Source organism: Symphodus melops, assembly GCF_947650265.1.
Source record: "Symphodus melops genome assembly, chromosome: 6".
Taxonomy (NCBI): Eukaryota; Metazoa; Chordata; class Actinopteri; order Labriformes; family Labridae; genus Symphodus; species Symphodus melops.
Genome location: NC_136696.1, coordinates 3592926 through 3613959, shown reverse-complemented (window position 1 = coordinate 3613959; position 21034 = coordinate 3592926). Strand labels below are relative to the sequence as shown.

Here is a 21034-nt window from a genome sequence, read left to right as displayed (position 1 = left end):
TCACCACATTTAGCAAATTGTGAGAATTATGTTTTGTGTCTGTCTGCAGAAATTAAACGCCTGAAGCAAGCTCACAGTCCCACCGTTCTGAATGTTAAAACACCTGCTCTGTGTCAGAGCAGCCTTGCACTGCATTTCACATGGAGGATTAGTATGCATTAATATAATCTATCTGCTATCTTTTGTGAAAATGTAAAAGAGAGGTGTAGGAACAGAAAATGAGAAGTGCAAAAACTAAATGTCAGGGGTTTTAACAATCTCAGAGGATGACCAGCGAGCTGTCATCAGATCCCTTCTTCCTCATTCATATTTAAACTCATGTTTAAATTTCAGTTCAAATTCAACCCTTTAATGATACAGTCATTGAGAGAGTGCAATATTAAATAAAATATCTCTGTATCTGGATAGATGAAAAACATACAATATATATATTTTTTAATTATTTTCTTACCTTTTTAATAAAAAATGACTGCACTTCCTGTTTTATTCCTTTTTTTATATGTATCTTGTACCTTGTCACCATTGAGGGTTTTCCCTCAATGTGTTTTCTGAGGATTTAAATAAATGAATGAAAGATGATGATGATATTCCTCACACGACTGCTGCATCAGCCTATAATTTGGAGGCATTTAACTTTCAAACTCACTTGAATGACTGGCAGTTCTTTGGGCATGCACCAGCTTTTTCTCTGCTCAAACATGATACTTTCATATGTTCTTCAATGCATGTGCAGAGATGACACCATGTCGTATTATCTTTATGCATCTTGCAGTTGTTACACCTTCCCACAGCCTGCACTTCCATACAGTGAGACGACCTTTAAACTGTCTGTAAAAGGAGGGAGAGGCTCCCCTCCATGGTTCTGACAGACAATTTAGATTTGATTGATGTGCACATTTCTTTACATATATCTGTCACGCATGCATAATTAAATTTTCAATATAAGTTGCTTTCCACCAAGCATAGACCTTGAAATAAATGTCGATATACAGACAGTGACCACAGCCAAAGGCATTTCTGTCAGCTGAGCTGTCTAACAATGACAACGTTTGAAATCGACTCTCTCAGAAAAAGTTAATATAGGTGAAAATGTTTGGCTTTCTTTGCACAGTTTGACAAGCTAACAAAACAGTTTTGAGCGGACAGCTTTGGACAGTTTCTGAAATCTCAGATATTTAGAAATTCAAAACAGCTGTCAGTTTCCTGATCTGTCCTCGCAGGGCAGTGAAAGGTCTATATGTTTGTTTTTTAAGTGAGCCCTGCCTTTGTCCCTGTGTTTTGTGGCTTGACAGAAGGAATATAGGGTATATGGTGTCTTTCAGATCTGCTGTCAGAGAAGATCAAAAGGATAAATGTGAATTTCTACAGCAGGGCTCGAGCTGAGACACCGAGCTCTGAGGCCAAAGTAGGCAGACGTGAAACCAGACAAGCAGAAAACATTGGTTTAGGGGTGACGGTTAATTACGTTATGAAGATATGAGTATACCTAAAGCATCAAAGTATCAACACTAGTAATAATGATTGTGGTGGGTTGAACATCAAGTGACCTTGGATTTACTCGTGTAACAAGAAAAAAAACTTCCAGAGGACTCCAAAGTTAGACTATTAAAAGAAAGTGAAGTTCTCCTTATTAATAAACTAACCCTCTAAGCCTCCCACAAGTCTGTCTCTTAAAGTGACAGTACCCTACCATACTGCTTTTAACCTAGCAGAACATCCTTCCACATGAACTGAATTCATTTACTTTTAAGATTTTTTTTATAACTGAACTTATCCAATGAAATCCCTGAAGAAAATGTGAAATTTCAAACATGATTACAGACTGCTTATTTATGTACTAACATGTATGAATGTAACTTGGTTCCCACAACACAAAGCTTAAATGTGCAAATCACAAAGACAACCGGAACACGTTTTAACTCCAAAAGATGCTCGATGGTGCCTTTTGTACTGTAGCTGTATCACATCTGCACCAAAGCAGCCCAAAGGACCCGGCACACTTATTGTTGTGAAGACCTGCATTACTGAGGGTCATATCTCTACCTGTGTAAACAAGGCTGTTATTTATCACTTCACGTTCTACCCTTCCTCTGTTCTACGCCAATTAGAGTCCTCCGCTGCCGCTCTCGACCCGACCCGAGCTTGTCACAAACGCGGTGATAAGCCCCGTTCTCCTCCTGCACCCTGCCTCTCCATTTTCCATCTCATTAGCATTCATTTTCTCCCTAATTGAGCCTAATAAGGAAATAATGTTTGACATTAAATCCTTCTGAACATGTGGCCCAGCTGATCACTGTGTCTGTTTGTTATTCCACAGTAAGTGTTTACTTTGTCTGCCGTTTGTTTGTTTGCCTTGCTTATGGTTCTTGTAATAGCCTACTTACAATTCCCACTTTCCATCTGTCTGTAGCTGACCCCTCGCTGTTTTTCAGCTCAAGTTTGACTTCCCTCAAATGTGTTTGCAAAGTCCTGCTTAGTTTGTACTTTCAATTCGAACAATGTGTGCATTCATATTTTTAGCGAGCTTCCAAAACTCACCAGTGCAACCAGTACAATCAAATGACAATAAACTTTTGTTTATTATTCTTATGTATTTTTTTTTTTATCTCTCTGACAATTGCAGTATGATTTAAAATAAATAAAGTCATTATGCAGCACAACAAGGAGAAGAAGGAATGGAGTAGAAATCATTTGGATCATAAAATAAACTTGGTTTCTTTATGGATGTAAACTCAGAAAGAAGCTGGAGGATCAACTGGACCTTACACAGGCAGGCTGCATCATCAGTACCAGTGAAACCAGTGTAATGTCTGCAATTCAGTGCTTGTGACCTGATGCACTTTAAAATTCGCCCCAATGCATAGTGCATTGACAGCACTTTAATGTGTTGGGATACACTACAACACTAATGGCTAAGCAGGCTGTAAATGTCACTTTTTACCAGCTTATAGGTCATCATCCTGTCTGCCTAACATAAACAGCGCAGGTGGGCAGAGTGACTCCAGGTAAAGGGCTCACGTACCTCATAATCATCAACGTCACTGTTGGCTGAAAGCTCAACTTTCCTTACAGCTTAGCAGGGCTGCAAACTCCACATGGCAATAACAGATTGGACAGAGCTCACAGTTGTACAGAAGTCACACCTTGTGAACTTTGATGGAAATCGTCATGCAGGACGATAGTTTTTCCCCTCTGGGAAACAGACAGGGTCTTATTGGTGCGATTTATATCCGGGATTTAATGGAGCTCTAAAAGCTCCACAGACGTGAGAGGAACAACAGAGTCAGGAGATGAAACACTCGGGGGTGTTACATGGCAGCCACTTTTAACACACATGTAGTCGTGTGCTTATTTGGAATTTAAATGTTGATCATAGAGCTGTAACAGACACATCTAACATGTTTAAAGGCTGTGCCATTTATGTGATTTAAAAGACCCAGAGGTCTCCTTTTCACTGTGCCAATAAAGTGCCTTTAGAGTGATGGGGATTTCAACCCGCCTCTGAATATTTCATGTTTAAACTCCCTCATAAGCCATTAGCTACAGTAGCAATGGAGACCCTGGAAATAAATGTGACCAGGACAGCGTGCAGGGACCACTGAGCGCCGTAAAAGTGATACAGTCTCCACTGTGCCCACAGAGGACCGTCAATAAAAACAGACGCTGCATTTGATAAGAGCTTCTTGTTCAGACTTCGGACTGAGACACAGGCTTACTATGGTGCTTGTGATAAGAGTGAACATGGTATCGTACAAGCCTGTTCAGAAAGAAGTGAGCACGTGAAGCCTGCATGTGCATCAACACGATGAAGACACTGAACAGCTGTACTTCAGGAACTACAATAACCAGGATGGAAGTAATGATCATTAGCGTTAGCATAAAAGATGCTCACTCAGGTCTCATATCAGAAGCAGTTTTCACTCTAACCAGGTTATTTTTAAGCCATTTAATATTCGTTTTTGTCTGTCTTTGTTCAGACCATGAAATAAAAAATAAAAAAACACTCAAAAGAGCGTTTGTACAAAGAAGAGTAATGCTAATCTGGGATCATGCATGGATCAATTATCTTACAAATGAATTAAATGTGTTTAAAATCCATAACTTATACCTAATGATTGGATCATGCTAACATCTTCACATCTTGACTGACTGTTTCAATAAAGTTATCTGTTTCTGTGACAAACAAAGCTCACTCTTGAGCTTCCTGTTATTCTTTTGATGTGCACAGACAACATTTCACACATAAATGAAGCAGAAATAAATCTGTAAATATCTTTCTAAGTCATTACTGTCTCTAATCAGTGGGAAGCATTAGTCCAGCTGGCTGACCGTTGTCAGAGCTGTTTACATCATGTTTAAATGCTGATGCTGCTGCTGCTGCTTATAAAGCTGTTTTATTCAAGGACTAGAGAAAATAAAAATAACATACTCAATGCTCATTTGGATGTCACATTAGATCACAGTCATTCTGTCTCAATTTACATATAAGCAAAGTGTGCTAACATTAGCCTGCTAACATAACAATTCAGGCTAGTGGCAATTGCAGCTCGAGGAAAGGGCAATTTGTCTGTCACTTGTACTTAACTGTTTTTAATTACATTTTGTTCTGAGTCATAACTCCATGGTATGAACTTGATTGGAGAGGGGTTGGAGGTGTGTCGCTGCAGGAGAGCTGAGGCTCCAGAATAACGGCGGTCGCCACACCACAGTTACTTTTGGTTTAATGCTGGTGCTCTCGGGCGACATCTACTAGATCAAAAAGTCACAAATTCTTCTATTTAAAAATAAAGAGCCAAAGACAAGAACTGGATAGTGTTCTTTGTCCCATCTCAAGCCAACTGGAGGTGAGACATGCATCAAAAATTCAGAAGTCTTCAACTGCAGAAACAACTGAGTAAAGAAGAGTTTGAGTTCAATCCCTGATAGACAGAGGATGTAAGATACTTGGTCTAATCCAGCCTCATGTGCATACAGCACATTTTTTTAAGGATTATTTTGTCATTCAGGTCATGCACTTCTGTATCGCAATAAATCAGCAACTTACCCAACAGCTTCAAACTATGTTCATTGTTCATCCTAAGTAGGTTTGTGTCTCTCTTCTTTCTCTTCATCTCTTAATGTCCCTCGTCACGTTGGATTCAGCTCAGTCTTTGTGTCATTAAATATTTCTGCTCTGAGCTAAAGTTTCTGCAAACCAAACACGGTCAAATCTTAATGGAGGAGCTCCCTCGATCCCCGCAGTGTCTATTCTTTACTGTCCTCTTTTCAGATTCTTTCTTTGTCTGCGTCTTTAGAGTTTGCAGAAGGCAACATTATTTCATTAGACTGAGCGAGAGCCGTGTGCAGGATTTTCTCCATTCATTACAGTGACAGTTATTCTTCCTAAGCACCTGCTTTGTTGGAATTTTTGTTAAAATAAAAGAAATATTATATAATAAGTTACACAATAATTGAAATGTTCCCTTAAATAAATGTATTGTGTCTCTGAGCTTTTTAAAAGCTCGTTCAGTCTTAATCAAACAACCGATCAGGGTTGGCACATAAACTGACATCAGTGCCTCGGTTTGGCCTCGTCAGACAGCGTGCGCCTTGCCCCACTGGATCTGTTTCCAGAATGTGAGTGCTGCCATGAGCAGCTTGACACACATAACAGAAAACTACAAAATCCGGCGGGAACAAAGAGAAGAACATGCAAATGTTATGCAATGTTAATGAAGTGATGGAAAATACGAACCTGAGTCGGTATACTGTGTTTAATTTTGAAATTAATGGGACACTCTGTGGGTTCTCTTTCTGACTTCCTGTTCCGATTTTCATTCTGTCGAGCCCGACTGATGGCACACTCCAGAGATGGACGTGTTTGCTGTGGTTCTTCAGTCTTTGACAGCGAACGGCGGCGTAGAGCACTGCTGTGAATTTGGGATTTAGTGGCATGTTTGGTGAGTCATTTCGTAGGCGGTGCTTGTCAAAGTGATGAGGTAGCATTTTGAATGATAAATATACAAATATTGGTGCTTTCAAAGATAAAATAAGTCGATTCTGAATATGCAAATGTTGGCCGATATTATTGGCTGGCGGTTTAATCAGCCGAGCTCTATTAGAAGACTTCTTAGTTTCTAAAAAAAGTAACACACTGTCTCTTTAATTTTGGTTTTATAAATGTTATAAAAAAGATGAACTCCTCCAAACTCTTTAAATGGCATATATCACACAGAATCCACAAACTCAAAGTAAGACTTTTCACACCAATCAAGCTTTAGACTATTCCACATAGCAAAGTGTTTCTTTTAAATGACAGCGTTAGCTTCAGCATCCTCCTTTTTTGTCTTTGCTTAATGGCATATTTCAAAACTCAGAATTACCAACTTGCGCTTAGACTCAAGGGCTCAATGTGGCGTGTTACTGAGCCACTCATATCTGTAAGAAGTACCGTGAAATGTGATGCATGAAACACACTTTGAATACCTTTTTGTGCATCTCAAAAAATATAAAACATGAGCATCGTGACCAACAAGTGCAGCAACATCACCCACTGCAAGCAAGTAGACATGGTTAAAAAATACCTATCAGGGATCACTGGGCTATCGACACCACTTTTAAACAGCTTAAACATATTTTTGCAGCAAACACAGGACTTGACTTGTTGGTCCGGGGCTGGAGAGGTGCAAGAGCACTTCTGAGTACTGCAGAGCATGGCCGTAGCCATCATAAGGACCCCGAGGTCATGTCCTCGGGATCGGAGCAAAGATGCAACGTAGTGTTAAGAGGCTTCATCAGTCAAGTTATCATTTGTTGCAGCGAGAAAAGGCAGAGGATGATCAGGCAAAGAGGAGGAAAGGTGAGAATTGTAAGGAGCTAAGAGAGTGAGAAACATAGTGAACGAGCCAGACTGTCTTGGATGAAACAGCCAACAGAGACGCTCCAGAGGTCTCCAACCTTTCTTCACCTGTGAGCTACTTTGAAAGAATTCAAGTGGCTAAGAGTTACTTGCATCCCATTGCTGATATTTATTTACACAGCACACATCAGCTGACTTTTCTGAAATTGCAATAAGCCGATAAATGATCTTAAATCACATCAATCACATCAAGACAATCAAAACATGAATATTTTACAATTGTTAAATTGATTACCAGAGTCTATAAAAAACACTTAATATACAGTTACAGATCTTCCTAGTTTTTTTTAACACCGCACACACACACACACGCGCACACACGCACACACACATACATTGCAGCAACACACTTATACAAAGACACACTAAACAGTTTTGCCTAAAATAAATGTTTGCAGAATGTTGACCTCGGTATTTCAAAAATCCTGGCTACGGCCCTGCTGCCTTTGAGCAAGGCACCAAACCCTCAAATGCTCTGGTGCGCTCCCCTCTGACACCTCTGCACTAATGCATGTCCACGGCCGGTTTGTGCATGCACGTGATTCGGGCTTGTGTGTGTGATCTCTCAGAAACAGACACAAATCCAACATATTTAAAGTCATGTAAAGGACATGTGTGGCTCTCAAAGGGAATGGGAGGCAGGTCAGGGTCAATTAGAAGTTTGATCTGAAGGGAACTAGAGAGGTTGAAGATCTTGTCTTTGGATCAAGCTTTGAATTTACCACTAATGCATTTGCTCCATGGTTTGCAGTCCCTTATGTTTAAAGATGAAAGCTGGACGTATGTTCTGTCTCTGTCTTCCCTGGTTATTTATGAGATACTGGGACGATTGGTTACTCGCTGTCAAAGGTGCTTGTAAACAACTGGAACCAGACGGTAACCAGTGAAAGTCAATGTCCTGGTTTCATGTTGCATGTAATGATTCCAGAGCAGGGAAAGACACCCAGAGAAAATTCAGATGATATGTTTGCAGCTCTCAGCCTTCTTCCGCTGCCTGCTCTCCTCTCACATCTGTTGGTATTTACAGAGTGAATTATTTCTGAGGTTTTATAAAAGCCAGTTAGCTTATCAACAGCTTGCATCCAGCTGAACACCCGCACTCACGTCTGGTTTCAGAAAACAGGATGAGATTAATCAACTTACTTAAAAAGTACATTTTCATAGCCCTCTTAAACTTTCTTTCCTGACAGCAAAGGTTCAATGAGGCAAACAGAACAGGCCTCAAACGGGCTTCTTCTGGGAGCCTCAGCCAATACTTCACCATAGCGACAGATTTGTTTCCACATGCCCGTTTGCTCAACAGTTGTTACTTAAGTTAAGATGTGTCAAAGTAAATGATGTTTTACTCGAGAATGGCATGAGTCACCCGACTCAGGTAAACAAAGTAGCATCTGCATCAACACTAAAACTGACGAAGAAACTGACAAAGAAAAATGGTAGATGTGTCAAGGAATTATGCCTGGACAAAAAAACCCAAACAGAGAATTGTAAAAGTCGATTTTCTAATCGTTTATAAACTTTCCCACCGCCACATCAATTCATTAAATGGATTAAAAATGTCATTTTATTTCCCTTCAGCACATACCAGCATTTGTAAAGATATGTCAGTGTCTCGTTAAGCTGCACAAAGGTTACACCAGGTGGTTGGGGTGGTTAATGTCAACAGTATTTCAGATGTGTCCTAACGCTTAATGTGACTTTTCCTACACTAGTATTGTGTGCAGGCGGGTCATTAAAAACTCCTAATTTTTTACTACCCAAGGCTGATATTTTTGTTGCTATGGTAACCTGACAGGCGTGACGTCTTTCCAGCCCTATGAGACACAAAATGAAACTGCGGAGAGTTCAGAGTGAAAAAAAAAAAAGGAATATACACAATACACACAACAATCAATAGAGCTAACAATGGGACACACACACACACACACACACATAAACAAATACACACACACTGACCTGGTAGGAGTCAATGGCCTCTCGGTCCAATGAGCGGCTGACTGACACTTCTCCTGTGTCTATGTCGATGATGAAGAGACCTTTGGGATCCTCGTCAGCACCTGGACCTGTCAGTCTGAAGATATGGTTTCCTGGCTTCTCTGTTGAAATCACCTAAAACACACACACAAACAATGACATCAACAACTCAAACAATTGCCACACAAGCTTTCCCGCTTTAATTCTTCATCAGTCTGCTTCCTGGAATGGAGAACTGCTTCTATTTTTCATTTCTCGGGAGCGCGGTAAACTGAGTCTGTTTTTATTATCATCAAAGTGCTGAGTGATATACTTTGGTGCAAAAGCAGCTCACTGAACTTCGATGGTGAGGAAAAATTGCAGATAGTTGGCATTTAAAAATTCATATCAGACAACACTTGGATTTGATTTCATCAGTTTGCTAACTCTTCTATGTAAAGTAGGAGAGTTACTGTTGCAAGTCTCCAACAGATCTGGCGTCCTGCTGTGACCACGTGTCAGTCCAAGAGACTTCTTTTAGATAAAAACGGTGGAACCGTAAACTGAACCAAATCATGGAAAATACTGTATATTTTAGTCATGAAAAAGCCTGCTACACTGATGATGTGTGTTTTTAAGTGTTCTCAGAATTAATGGCAAACAATCTCACCGCAGGACATTTGGAAACATATACTCACATGAGACTGTCATAGCCAGCAGCATCCACAGATTCCCGGGCAACAGGAACAGGCAGGTTGGAAAAACAAGACAGAGAAAATACAGCGTGTTAGAGAAACAAAGAACAGCATCACGCTCCAACTGAGAACTGAGGCCGAGATGTGTGCCGCTCCTGAGTTCAGGACAGACAAACCGTGAGGGGAAAAAACGACAACAAAATCGCCCAAGGCCGAGAGAGTAATAATGTACAGTATTATGTCACATAAAAAATCATAATGAGGACACGTTAAAATACATAAACAACACAGTATGTGTGTTGGAGCTCAGAGCACACACTGAACTAAAGACTCAATTTGGCTTTGCTGTTGTCGCTGGGTAAAATAAATTGAGCTGTAAATATTGAGAACATGGACAAGTTTAGAATAGGGGACAGTTTGAGCTATTAAACTGATGTAATTTTGGAATAAATCTACAATGATGCATGTGTTTGAAGACCATAATCAAATAAAAATACTTAGACTTAGTGTATGGTCAAAAAACTGCACACAGGGTTTGAACCACCATAGAACTTTTTCACTCATGCAGCCCTCAATATGTCTAAAAGATTAGATAGAGGGTCTGTTACTGAAATCTTCCCGAGTTACTCCTTCACACATTCCTCAAGGCAGGAGATTTTTTGGAACGGATTCCAGTGAGCAAGACATGGCGTTATAAGGACGCTGTGTTGCAAATGCAAGGCTCACAACGTAACCACGGCGGTGGACGACGCATCACTCTTTCGTCTTGCAGGCATTTTACAAAGGAAGTGGGTGGAATACAGCCAGATAGAGTTTGAGTGGAAAACTTCTGCTGTTTGCATTTTAACATGCAGCTCATTCCAAATACGTCAGGACATTTTTTTTAGTCCATTGTGAAAAGAACTTTGTTTTTTGGACTCAATCTGCACTGTAACTCTGTATCTGGGATATAATGTTCCCCCCCCGCTCTGTGCCTCATGATCAGAGCAGGGCCATGAGGTCGTCTTTAATGAGAGCGCGAGAGCTTCGCCGGAACCACAGCTACAGTTAAGGCCTTTCTACTCCCCCCCACTTGAAAGAGCATAGGAGATGAGACTGCAGAGTTACAAGCCAGACGGAGCTCAAGCCCTTACAGCCTCTCCAAAGGCTCTCTGCCATTTATCTCCATGATTCGCTTCATCATTTCCCTCTGTTCCCTCTCGCTCTCAGGCCACGCTTGGCTCTTTTTCTAATGTGTCCATCATCGCTTTCTCACTGAGCATCTGTATCTCATCTTTTATGTTCTTCTACTGTTTTTAACTGTTTACTGTGATTTTTTTTTACATGTAAAGTGCCTTTGAGCCCTCGTAAAAGCGCTTACAAATTAAATGTATTATTATTATTATTATTATCATTTTTTCAAATCTCAGTGATCGTGGTTCAGTATTCCACTATTTTTCGCTCCCTCTGCTTTTTCTGTTCATCATACTAAATGCTGAGTGAGATTAATGATAAACATGCTCCATAAAAACTCATAAACCTGTACGTCTCCGGCCTTTTGTTTTTCTACATTATCTTTCAAATGTATCGCTCTGGTCAAGTGATTTTTAAAAGTGGTAATATCAAGTTGTGTTTGAAATCCCTAATTACACAGCTAAGTAAAATGAGCATTTATTATTGTATTCCTGTTCTGTCATTGTAAGGACATAAACGCTGTCATACAAAGCCAACCCATGCATACACACAAACTCTCACAGGTGCAATAGCTGTCACTCACGACAGAGATATTTCCGAGCCGTAATCACAGTGTGAGCCAACACCTGCTGAGAGCGACAAACTGGGTCAGAAGAAGAAAACCAAGGCGCAACTTTAGTTGGATTCGCAGATGGCTGTGCATCAAACTTTAAAGGATGCAAGAAAGAAGAGGAGGGAAAACAAGAACGGACGTACAGGGAGGATTTGGAGGGGTTGTGTGAGGACACAGAGTAAGAAGGAGGGTGAGAGAGGAGGGAGTAGAAAGTACGAGAGAGGGAGAGATCTCTGATAAAGACGCAGGAACTACAGCTGAAGAGTAACTGAAGTGTCAGGAGGAGTTTGGCGTGATTAGGAGATGTCTCTGTGGGAGGGAAGTGTGATAATCTGCAACGTACACACACTGCTGGCATAGAAACTTGCACCCGTTGGCTTTGTCTCTCTACGAGTCTGCCTCCCTCTGAGTGTGTGGGAGAATCTCACCCCTTTCTATCAGCTCTCATTACCACCCAAGCAGACATGAAAGGCTGCAGGGCATGTGATTCTGGGGCTAGATGACAGGAGGTGTGGTAGCTCCGCAACACCAAACGCCTCCGAAACAGGCAGAGAAAATGAGCACCAAAACAATAAGTCTGCACCGGAGTGTGTAGCCGAATGCTTGCTGGCTGGTGTGTGTTTAAAGCATGATAACACCTCCTTCTGTCTGAGGCGCTGGTGTGAGGATGGCAACAATCAAAACCAGCAGGAATGTTCAAAACATGTGCACACATCCAGAGAGACTCAGTAGATACCAGATTTGTAAACATTGATCCAATTCTAGTAAAAAAAAATACATCAAACCGAACAAACACTCCCGCAGTCTAAATTCCACACGGACAGCACCGAGCCAGTGTGTTTGTGCAATTTAGACTCACACTCACTTTCAAGTAAAATCGTACTATAGATTTGGAGTCATCTTTAAGCTGTTACTACTTTTCATACAATCATTATTTCAATTGTCCGAGGTTGTATCATGTTAAGCACATAAAAATAATCAAATGTTCAAAATTTTGACAACCTTTACTCACCGACATAAAAAGTTTAACTCAAGGTTTTTTGTATCTGTTATAAATACAGACACACACGTTCATTGCTGCTGCAAACTATCGTCACACTTTTTCATTATCATGCTGGTTCTGCACAAACACACAAACCAACTCAAGACCAGGGCAAACACACGCTCTCCATGACCTTGTGTATTAAGAGAAACATGTTTGTGTGTGTGTGTGTGTGTGTGTGTGTGTGAGTGTGTGTTTTAGAGAGAGAGAGAGCAGGAGAGAGTATGCAGTAGCATCCCTCAGTGGAGCTTCTGTTATCCCTGTCAAGGTCACAGAGCCAGCAGTGAATGACAATCACTGGCCATGAATGGGCTCCTGGGACCGGGCCAGGCTGTTTGTGTATGTGTGTGTGTGAGAGAGAGAGAGAGAGAGAGAGAGAGAGAGAGAGAGAGAGATGGTGTGCATCTGTATATGTGAGACTGAGAAGACATCGAAGTGATGGACTGATTGGAATCGAGTGTACAAGAATGTGTGTGTGTGTGTGTGTGTGCGTGTGTGTGTGTGTGTGCGTGTGTGGGTGTGTGTGTGTGGGTGTGTGTGCGCGCGTGTGTACGAGCATGGCAGGCTTGCACCAGTGCTCCGCCTGATTGTCCTGCCACTCCAGCCTGCTAATGACAGGGACGGGGTGAGGTGGAAGGGCCCGCTGAAGACATGGACGTGTAGAGCCGTTCTGAGTCAACAGCACAGGACAATGGGAAAGCTAAGGCGTTAATTAAATTAATTAAACGGCTTTGATTGACTAGCCAGACCTCTGCTAATCATTTCCCATCAGCCACTGTGTCTTGTGTCAATCACGAGGAGCCTCCGAGGGGCTGCAATCAAGAAGACCCCCGGTTGAGAAGTGTCATTAAGAAGCAAGTCTTTGTTAAGAAGGTCAACAGAATCAGCTGCTGAGGGAAAGTCTGCTTCTGTTAAGTAGCTTCATCCAGGGTTACGGCATTTGGACATATGTGCATTTGTTGGGCAGATTAAGAAATTAGCATATGACCGACTGAAACATATGCCCCCAAAAAAACCAAGAATTAAAAAGTAAATAATGGCAAATTAAATATTGTTTTTTCCACACAAGATTGCAAAACATGTCACATCCACAAAACACTGTGCAGACTATTTTTCCCCTGAAAAAAATAACCAGTGATGATTGATACTCCAATGTACAGCCTCCCCTTGCTCTGCCTTCCCTGTGTTGTGCCACAAATCCTATAGATGCTGCCGGCAGACTGCTGAAATTAATTCATCTTGTGGTTGATGACAGAGATCAGCAGAACCCAAGAAGAGAATAAGAATTAAGGCGTGAGTACTAATCTGAACAGCAACTGTTCATCCACAAACATATCAGGGAGAACAGCCAGATGTGTCTGCCTCCAAGTCATTTCACTTCCTCTTTAAAGCATCCAGTTCACTAACTTTCAGCTTTTTTAGTCATTTGTTCCAAGTAAAAGCCACAGCAATTTTTGTTTTGTTTTATTGCAGCTTGTAAATCTGGAGCTAATTGTAACGTCTTCCATATTTCTGCCAGCTCCTTTTCATACGAGGAACAATTTTTAGATTTAGAATATTAACTAAATTTTTCAGATCTGTTCAAGCATGTGACTTTTTGATCCAATAGATGTCGCCCTTGAGCACCAGCACTCGACCAAAACAAACTGCTGTTTGGAGAAAACCTCTTCTATTCTGAAGCGTCCGCTCTCCTCCTGCGGTGCCAAACACGGCGCGACACTGTGGCAAAGGGACGCTATCACCCCGTCCTTTCTTCAGAGAACATGAGTTATTCATTTCTGTCAGGACCTAGAGACAATTCCAACCAAAATCTTAAGAGTGTGTTTGGAGAAAATTACCAACCCTGTCATTAAGACACCATCGCTCCGTTTTGTTTTTTCTACATCTTTTCTGAATCTCGTCTTGTCAAAAAAAGATTCTACATCTGCTGGACGTGTTTGTTGGTCCAGACGTGACAAGGTATTTGCATCAGACATTTTTACCTCCCTGAGGCCTAACATCTGTCACACGCAACCATGTTAAACAGGCTGAAACACACAGAGAGAGAGAGAGCGAACAAGCAGGGACTTCCTGGTCTTCCTGAGACAATTAAGATAATCAATTAGTCTTAATGATGAGGCCTGCAGGCTGTCTGCTTTCAAGTGCTGCCACAACACAACATGCTCACTTCCTGCAAGAGGCTCAGATTCATGATCTTGAATTGCTGGTTTTTTTGTGAGTAAAAGAGCAACAACACAGAAAACAATAAAGTGTTGGTGAATAAATGAAAAGGAAAAGAAGTGGAGTAATAATAAAGGAAGACAATGTGAAACAGTTGACACATAACAGATAAAAGACGGGCAGAACAGTCGTTGATGAACTCTGCACTGAAGCATTGGAACCAAAGAGCCACACATGTCCATTCTCCTCACTTTAGCAGCCGAGGCTTCAGCTGAACCAATCTCTCCATGCTCTGCTTTATTGGACCTGTCATTTCAAGTCCTACATGTTGTGCTCTTGTGTGATCTGTGCTCCGAGGTAAGGAAGGATAAAGACAGATTTAATGAATGACTGCTCCACGGCTGCACAGAAAACAGAGGCGGCCTCGCAGATTCAACTTCTGATATCAGGCTGAAACAGCTGAAGATTGAGCTTTTTGTCGCTGTGTTTTTGTTTTTATTTAAAGATGGCATTTGAATGATTGTCTGTGGCCGCGTAGACTCCTTCTGTAACACTCATTTTTAATAAGTAAATACCTCATAACACCTGAAGCCTGATTTAAAGGAGATCTATTATGCTGGTCCATATTTACATTTATACTCATAATGTTATGATGTTTGATCTCCATACTAAACCTAAGCCTATTTTTATTTTTTATTTTTTTTAAGAGAAACAGTTTGTGGTGTAATCCTCGGATGAGGTTTCCTGCTGCACAAAACGAGAAGTTACAAGAACTCGAGATTTAGTCAAAACCTGACGTCAGCTTCTACAGACTTATCAGAACAGCATGGAGAAGAGTTGTAGGACGTGTCCACTTGGATGCTCACTTAAATTTTCCGGCAACTGCAAACAGAGCTGACCAATTGGAGGAAAGTGGGCATGTGGGGAGGTGGGACTTAAAGAGCCAGTGGCCAAATTGAATCATTTCATGCAAAGGCTGAAATGAGGCATTTAACTAACACCAATATAAGTTATAAATAAAGAGGTTTGTCGAGCTACACACCTCCCACAGATACTCAGTAGGTGACCCAGACTGACATAACTGATGATGAAAGTGAGTATTATAGATCTTCTGTGGTGAATCCACGACTACGCCATCATACTTGTTCATTGGTGTCTGTGTAGCTCTGCAATACGCCATCTTCAAACGTTAGTTGGCAGTGTGATTTCTGTGCCAGTTTCCGGTCATGTGTGTGTGTACAGGAAACCATGGTGATGAAAAACAAGCGCATTGGAGCTGGTAAATATTGATCAGCAGTTGATTAAACTCCAATTAATGCAGAGAAGAAAAGAGAGGAGACATCAGAGGAGATGGAAATGGGCAGCCAATGAATCAGTCGAGGTTTCAGGACAGGGATTTTTTTTTTTTTTTTTCGTGCTTGTTCGGCAAATGAGACGTGGGTGAAGAAATGTACTTCTGATGTTCGGCAAGTAGATTTGATGAAATGAAATGTGATGGTTTGTGGTCTGCAGCCATGTACTGTGTCTAACACAGGAGAACATCCAATGTGCCTGTTGCCAATCAAAGGGTTAGCTGTCTGTGCCGTGCAGACAAGGATGGACATTTTTGATGAAGTGCACATCATGTACCTTTTATACTGTTCGCTGTAAGGTACTATACTGAGTGTCAGCCTCATCCATCTCCTTGATACGAAAAAAAAAAAAGAGTCAGAAACACAACTAATTCATCAAATACAGTGAGGGTGAAAGCTGCCAGTCACAAAGTCACACTTTAATCATCAACTCTGATTGGACTCAAGACTCCATCTGAAACACACCTGATGTATGAGTTCTGTTCAGTGTGATGGTCACTCTCGTTACGAGCGCTTTATGAATTAAAAGACGCAAATGCAAGTCAGGTCTTTCTATGAGAGAGGACCACCCAACCTTAATGTACACGACACCCTGACGTCCATCACTTAATGTGTCATCATGTAATCCATAATGTGACAAATCCTCTCTTTGTCCTGAGAAACCTGGAGTCTTGCACTGACTAAAACTTCAGTTTGCTTGTTTCTTTAATAGAGGAACATCTCGATGTGTTTGACAGCCTTGATCCAGTTCCTGAGTGGGTTGACGTCGTCAGGGAAGGTTGACTTGTATCACAGCTCAGAGAGCAGAGCCAAACAGGGAACTCCCTGCCAATAAAAAAATGAAGACGCAGAGATGCTTTGATAAGCAAGGTGCAGAAAAAAAAGCCAGAGGTGACAGAGCTTTTGCTGTGGCTGCTCCCAAGAACAGTCTACCTGTTAGTATAAGCTTCAGATCTTTGCTTGAAACTCACTAGGACACTCACTTCTGGCTTTTCATAAAAGTTGAGTTTGACATTTTCAAGTTTTATTCATTTAGTTTGATGTTTTTGTTGTCTTTACATTGTGTTTTTAAAAAAAAGCTTGTACAGCACTTTGGTCAATCAAGGTTGTTTTAAATGTGCTAAGTAAAAATTTATTGATTAATTGAAGATAGATTTGCTCATTGAAATCTTAATGTAAGTTGTTGTAACATTCTTCTTTTTACCTTGATGAGATGAGCAGGTAGGAATCAAAGGAGACGGTATTCAGATTCAATGTTGTGTCATTCTTACAGGCAGGATATACATGTATGTAATCATTTTGAAGGGACTGATTGAATAACTAAATGATACATTTATATAAATGAGACATATTTCCTCTTGAATACAGATGTTACTCAGTCTTATCCCCTGCTCGAGAAAGACTCCCCCCCCCCCCCCCCCCCCCCCCCCCCCCCCCGTGTAACTCATAATCCCAGAAACAAACAAAAAGCTTTTTAGGAACAAACGTTTAAACTACTTAAGTCATGATTGATTTATCTCCCTGAATAGTTGAGCTGTCTGAAAAATGGTGCTCTCAGCAGGGACTCAAGTGGCTTGTACGAGGAGGAACATTAAAGCATATCAATTTCATTGCATGCTCCAGCTGCTGTGTGAGTTGTTGTGAGCTGTTTATGGGCCCCCGAGGGAGGGCAGGGGAGACACCTCTGTATCCAAACAATTCCACAGCTTGCAGGAGGTGTGACATAAACAACAAGGTTCTTAACCTTCCCCTGCGAGTCCTGCTGACAGCCAACACACACACACACACACACACACACACACACACACACACACACACACACACACGCTCCACGGTCATACATGTCAAATTGTTGCTCTCTCAAACTCAGCTCTCCACTGCTTTTAACTTCTGATCATCTGGGGAGAAGGGGGGAGCATGAAAAATGAATGGCTGCCATATGGAAGTGGCAGGCTGCATGAGAAGAGGGAGGCTATTGGTGTGGAAAATCAATGTCACCTAGACTCCGACATCCAGCTTCTATTGGGTAAAATGGCATACATTAGGCGGTCTCCTCATGTAAAGCTGGGAGTGGAGGTATGGGAGAAGGATGGAGGGATTGTGCAACATGGGGAAAAGAGGAAGGGGACAGGGACCAGAATATGAGGACACTTAACATCATTTATGCACATCATGTGCAGTTCCTGACATGTTCAGCAGCAGCAACACTTTTTAGCCAAATGGTAATTTCCGATGTTAAAAAATTAAATGCAAAATGACAGAGAAAATGTGGTGTGTTTAATGATGTTACTGGTACACACTTTAGGGGTTCCATTTGTTGTAACTCTTCAGTTTTAATTTGCTAAGCCTTAGGGTTATTCATGACTTTGAATAACTTGGTGCATTGCTGAATTTGACTGTTCTGCAGTTGATTGACAGGAGGCTGAAGTCCCGCCTCAGCTCCAGCTCTTTACCTGTTTCTAGAATGATCTAAATTAAATTGAGACATCATTTTCTACATGGGGACCAACACAGATGGACCTCAAAACAGTACTGAGCAATGTATTGACACACTTCAATACAGCTAAATATGAAGCAGACAATAGAGATTAAATCTGTTTCCAATGCAGCACACATCTGCTGACTCTCGACCCTCACTGTTCTGTCCTGTAAACCGTTCACCAGGGGAGATATTTGCACAGCTCCCTGGTGATTACATTTACCCTCTAAAATATTTCACCTACTGTTAAAATGTGCACACTTTAAATCTATTGGCTCCCCACCATTCTTATTTCGCTAAGCTCTTAAGTTTCTTCACAGGGACCACATGGAGGCTGGTGGCTGGTTTCTGTTCTCTCCAGGGTACAATTATATGTTTTGTGTGGCGCTCAGTGGCGGATAGCCCTCTAACACGGACAAACAGATAATCTAACCATATTTGGCGAGTGTTATTTTCGGACCCAGTGGGGGAGTCTTTGAGAGGGTTTAGACTCTATGTTGAGCATTTGTTCAAAGTTAATTCAGGTGATTTGGTTTGCGTGCACAATGCTAACCATAGAAGAGTTAACCACATGTAATTACCTTTCACAAAAAATGAAGAGCTGGTTCTTTTTTGACCAGCTTCACAGTTAAAATCCTCCAACAGTGACAAGTAAAGAATAAAACCTCAAAATGAAATAGCACTCTTTGGAGAAAAAGTCAGACAGGAAAAGCTCTGATCTGATTGGCTTAATGAAAGTGTGAAAAGGCTTCTGCATGACTAGCAGCAATGTCACAGCTTCAACAATCACAGGGAGTCCTAATGACAGCAGAGCTGATGAAACGTCCTCGTGTCAAAGACTTAAATTAGGTTTTACAGTTTTTCCTAACAGCGACACATTTCTCAAAAGTTGGGCTCCTTTTCTCTAAACTGTGAACACAAAACACAGTTCTCCAACTACGTTCAGAAACCCCCACATTTTCACCTATCTATCTATCTATCTATCTATCTATCTATCTATCTATCTATCTATCTATCTATCTATCTATCTATCTATCTATCTATCTATCTATCTATCTATCTATCTATCATCCATCCGATATTACTTTTCTTTGTCTTCATTGACCACCTCTCACACGAAATCTCTCCTCTTCTATCCGTTGTAGTGCCTCACAAAGCAGTGCTCTCTGAACTGCCTTATACATGGCCCGTCACATCATGTTGTGTTCAACCAGTGACGCCTGTGCTTTCCTTGTGTTTGACTTTTGCCACCTGTGCTCACCATTATGCAACGCAGGTGCATGACAATGACAATGTGTTGTTGTTGGTGTCTAAACAGGTGAAAAGTGCTCATGGCAGTGACTGATTCCATCAGGGGGTCCAGGCAATGGAACATTTGATTCAGATAATAGTGTTTAGTGTTTTAGCAATTGAGAAAAAGTGTAAACAGTGACGCTTCACACTCCCTTTCTTTGTCAGTCTGTAATTAGATAAACTGAGTGTAAGAGGTAAGTCTCCACTGGGATCTTCAGTTACAATTTAGTCGTTGATTGTATAAACACACCAAATATTAATTTATAGCAAAAAAAAAAAGGGTTTTGAATTTATGAGGCTTTTAGACACTGAAAGTGTCCAAAATGTATTAAAATATTATAGAGGGACATAAAAAGATGAACGATGAGTCAACAGATAATGGAAAAGACGGATGAGAGGAGAAATTGGCCGCCTCTCAGGTATTAAATAAAAATATATAGTAAAAAACTTCACATAAAGTTATCCTTAAGATGAAATACAGATTGACTCGCTTAAGAAAATGTCCCTGCACTTAGCGTGATGAGCGGAAGAGTCCTTGCACCTTCTTAAATTGAACTCCCTCCAAAATTAATAAAACATCTCATATGTGTGACACACATATTTCATCATCTATCACCTCCAGAAATGCATGAGACATCAATCATTTATAACTGAACTGGCATCAGATTCAACCCAGTGCTATTTATTGTGGTGCAGCCGATATTTTTAAAATGATATTTAACTGAGAAGGTCAAAGAGTAACTGAAGGGGAGCAGAGCACCTGAATGATGTCAAACTCACATAACACTGATGCTTGCTGATTACTGATTGCCAGTTAAACAAGGATGCTTGTCATTACAGCCCTGGTACAGAATGACAGGTCATAAAAGAGGGGAGATGGTGGGAGACTGAAAGAGACAGTGGGAGATTGTAGGAGATGATGGGAGATGGACAGAGATGATGGAAGACTGACAGAGACGGTGGAAGATGGACAGAGATGGTGGAAGATGGACGGAGACAGTGAAAGACGGACAGAGACGGTGAAAGATGGACAGAGATGGTGGAAGATGGACAGAGATGGTGGGAGATGGACAGAGATGGTGGAAGATGGACAAAGATGGTGGAAGACTGACAGAGACGGTGGAAGATGGACAGAGATGGTGGAAGACTGACAGAGACGGTGGAAGATGGACAAAGACAGTGAAAGACGGACAGAGACGGTGAAAGATGGACAGAGATGGTGGGAGACAGACAGAGATGGTGGGAGACGGACAGAGATGGTGGGAGATGGACAGAGATGGTGGAAGACAGACAGAGATGGTGGGAGACGGACAGAGATGGTGGGAGATGGACAGAGACGGTGGAAGATGGACAGAGATGGTGGAAGACTGACAGAG

The 21034-nt window shown here is 41.3% G+C and overlaps 1 protein-coding gene across 1 annotated transcript in view; it reads right to left on the bottom strand.

The window, feature by feature from the left end:
* cdh13 (cadherin 13, H-cadherin (heart)) overlaps positions 1-21034 on the bottom strand; it is a 340521-nt gene that overhangs the window by 184830 nt on the left and 134657 nt on the right. The window contains exons 5-6 of the mRNA XM_079346024.1: positions 9550-9555; positions 8855-9007 (exon numbers count right to left, since the gene is read on the bottom strand). Of these exons, the coding sequence (XP_079202150.1) occupies positions 8855-9007; positions 9550-9555 (159 nt within the window). The remainder of the gene's footprint in view (positions 1-8854; positions 9008-9549; positions 9556-21034) is intronic.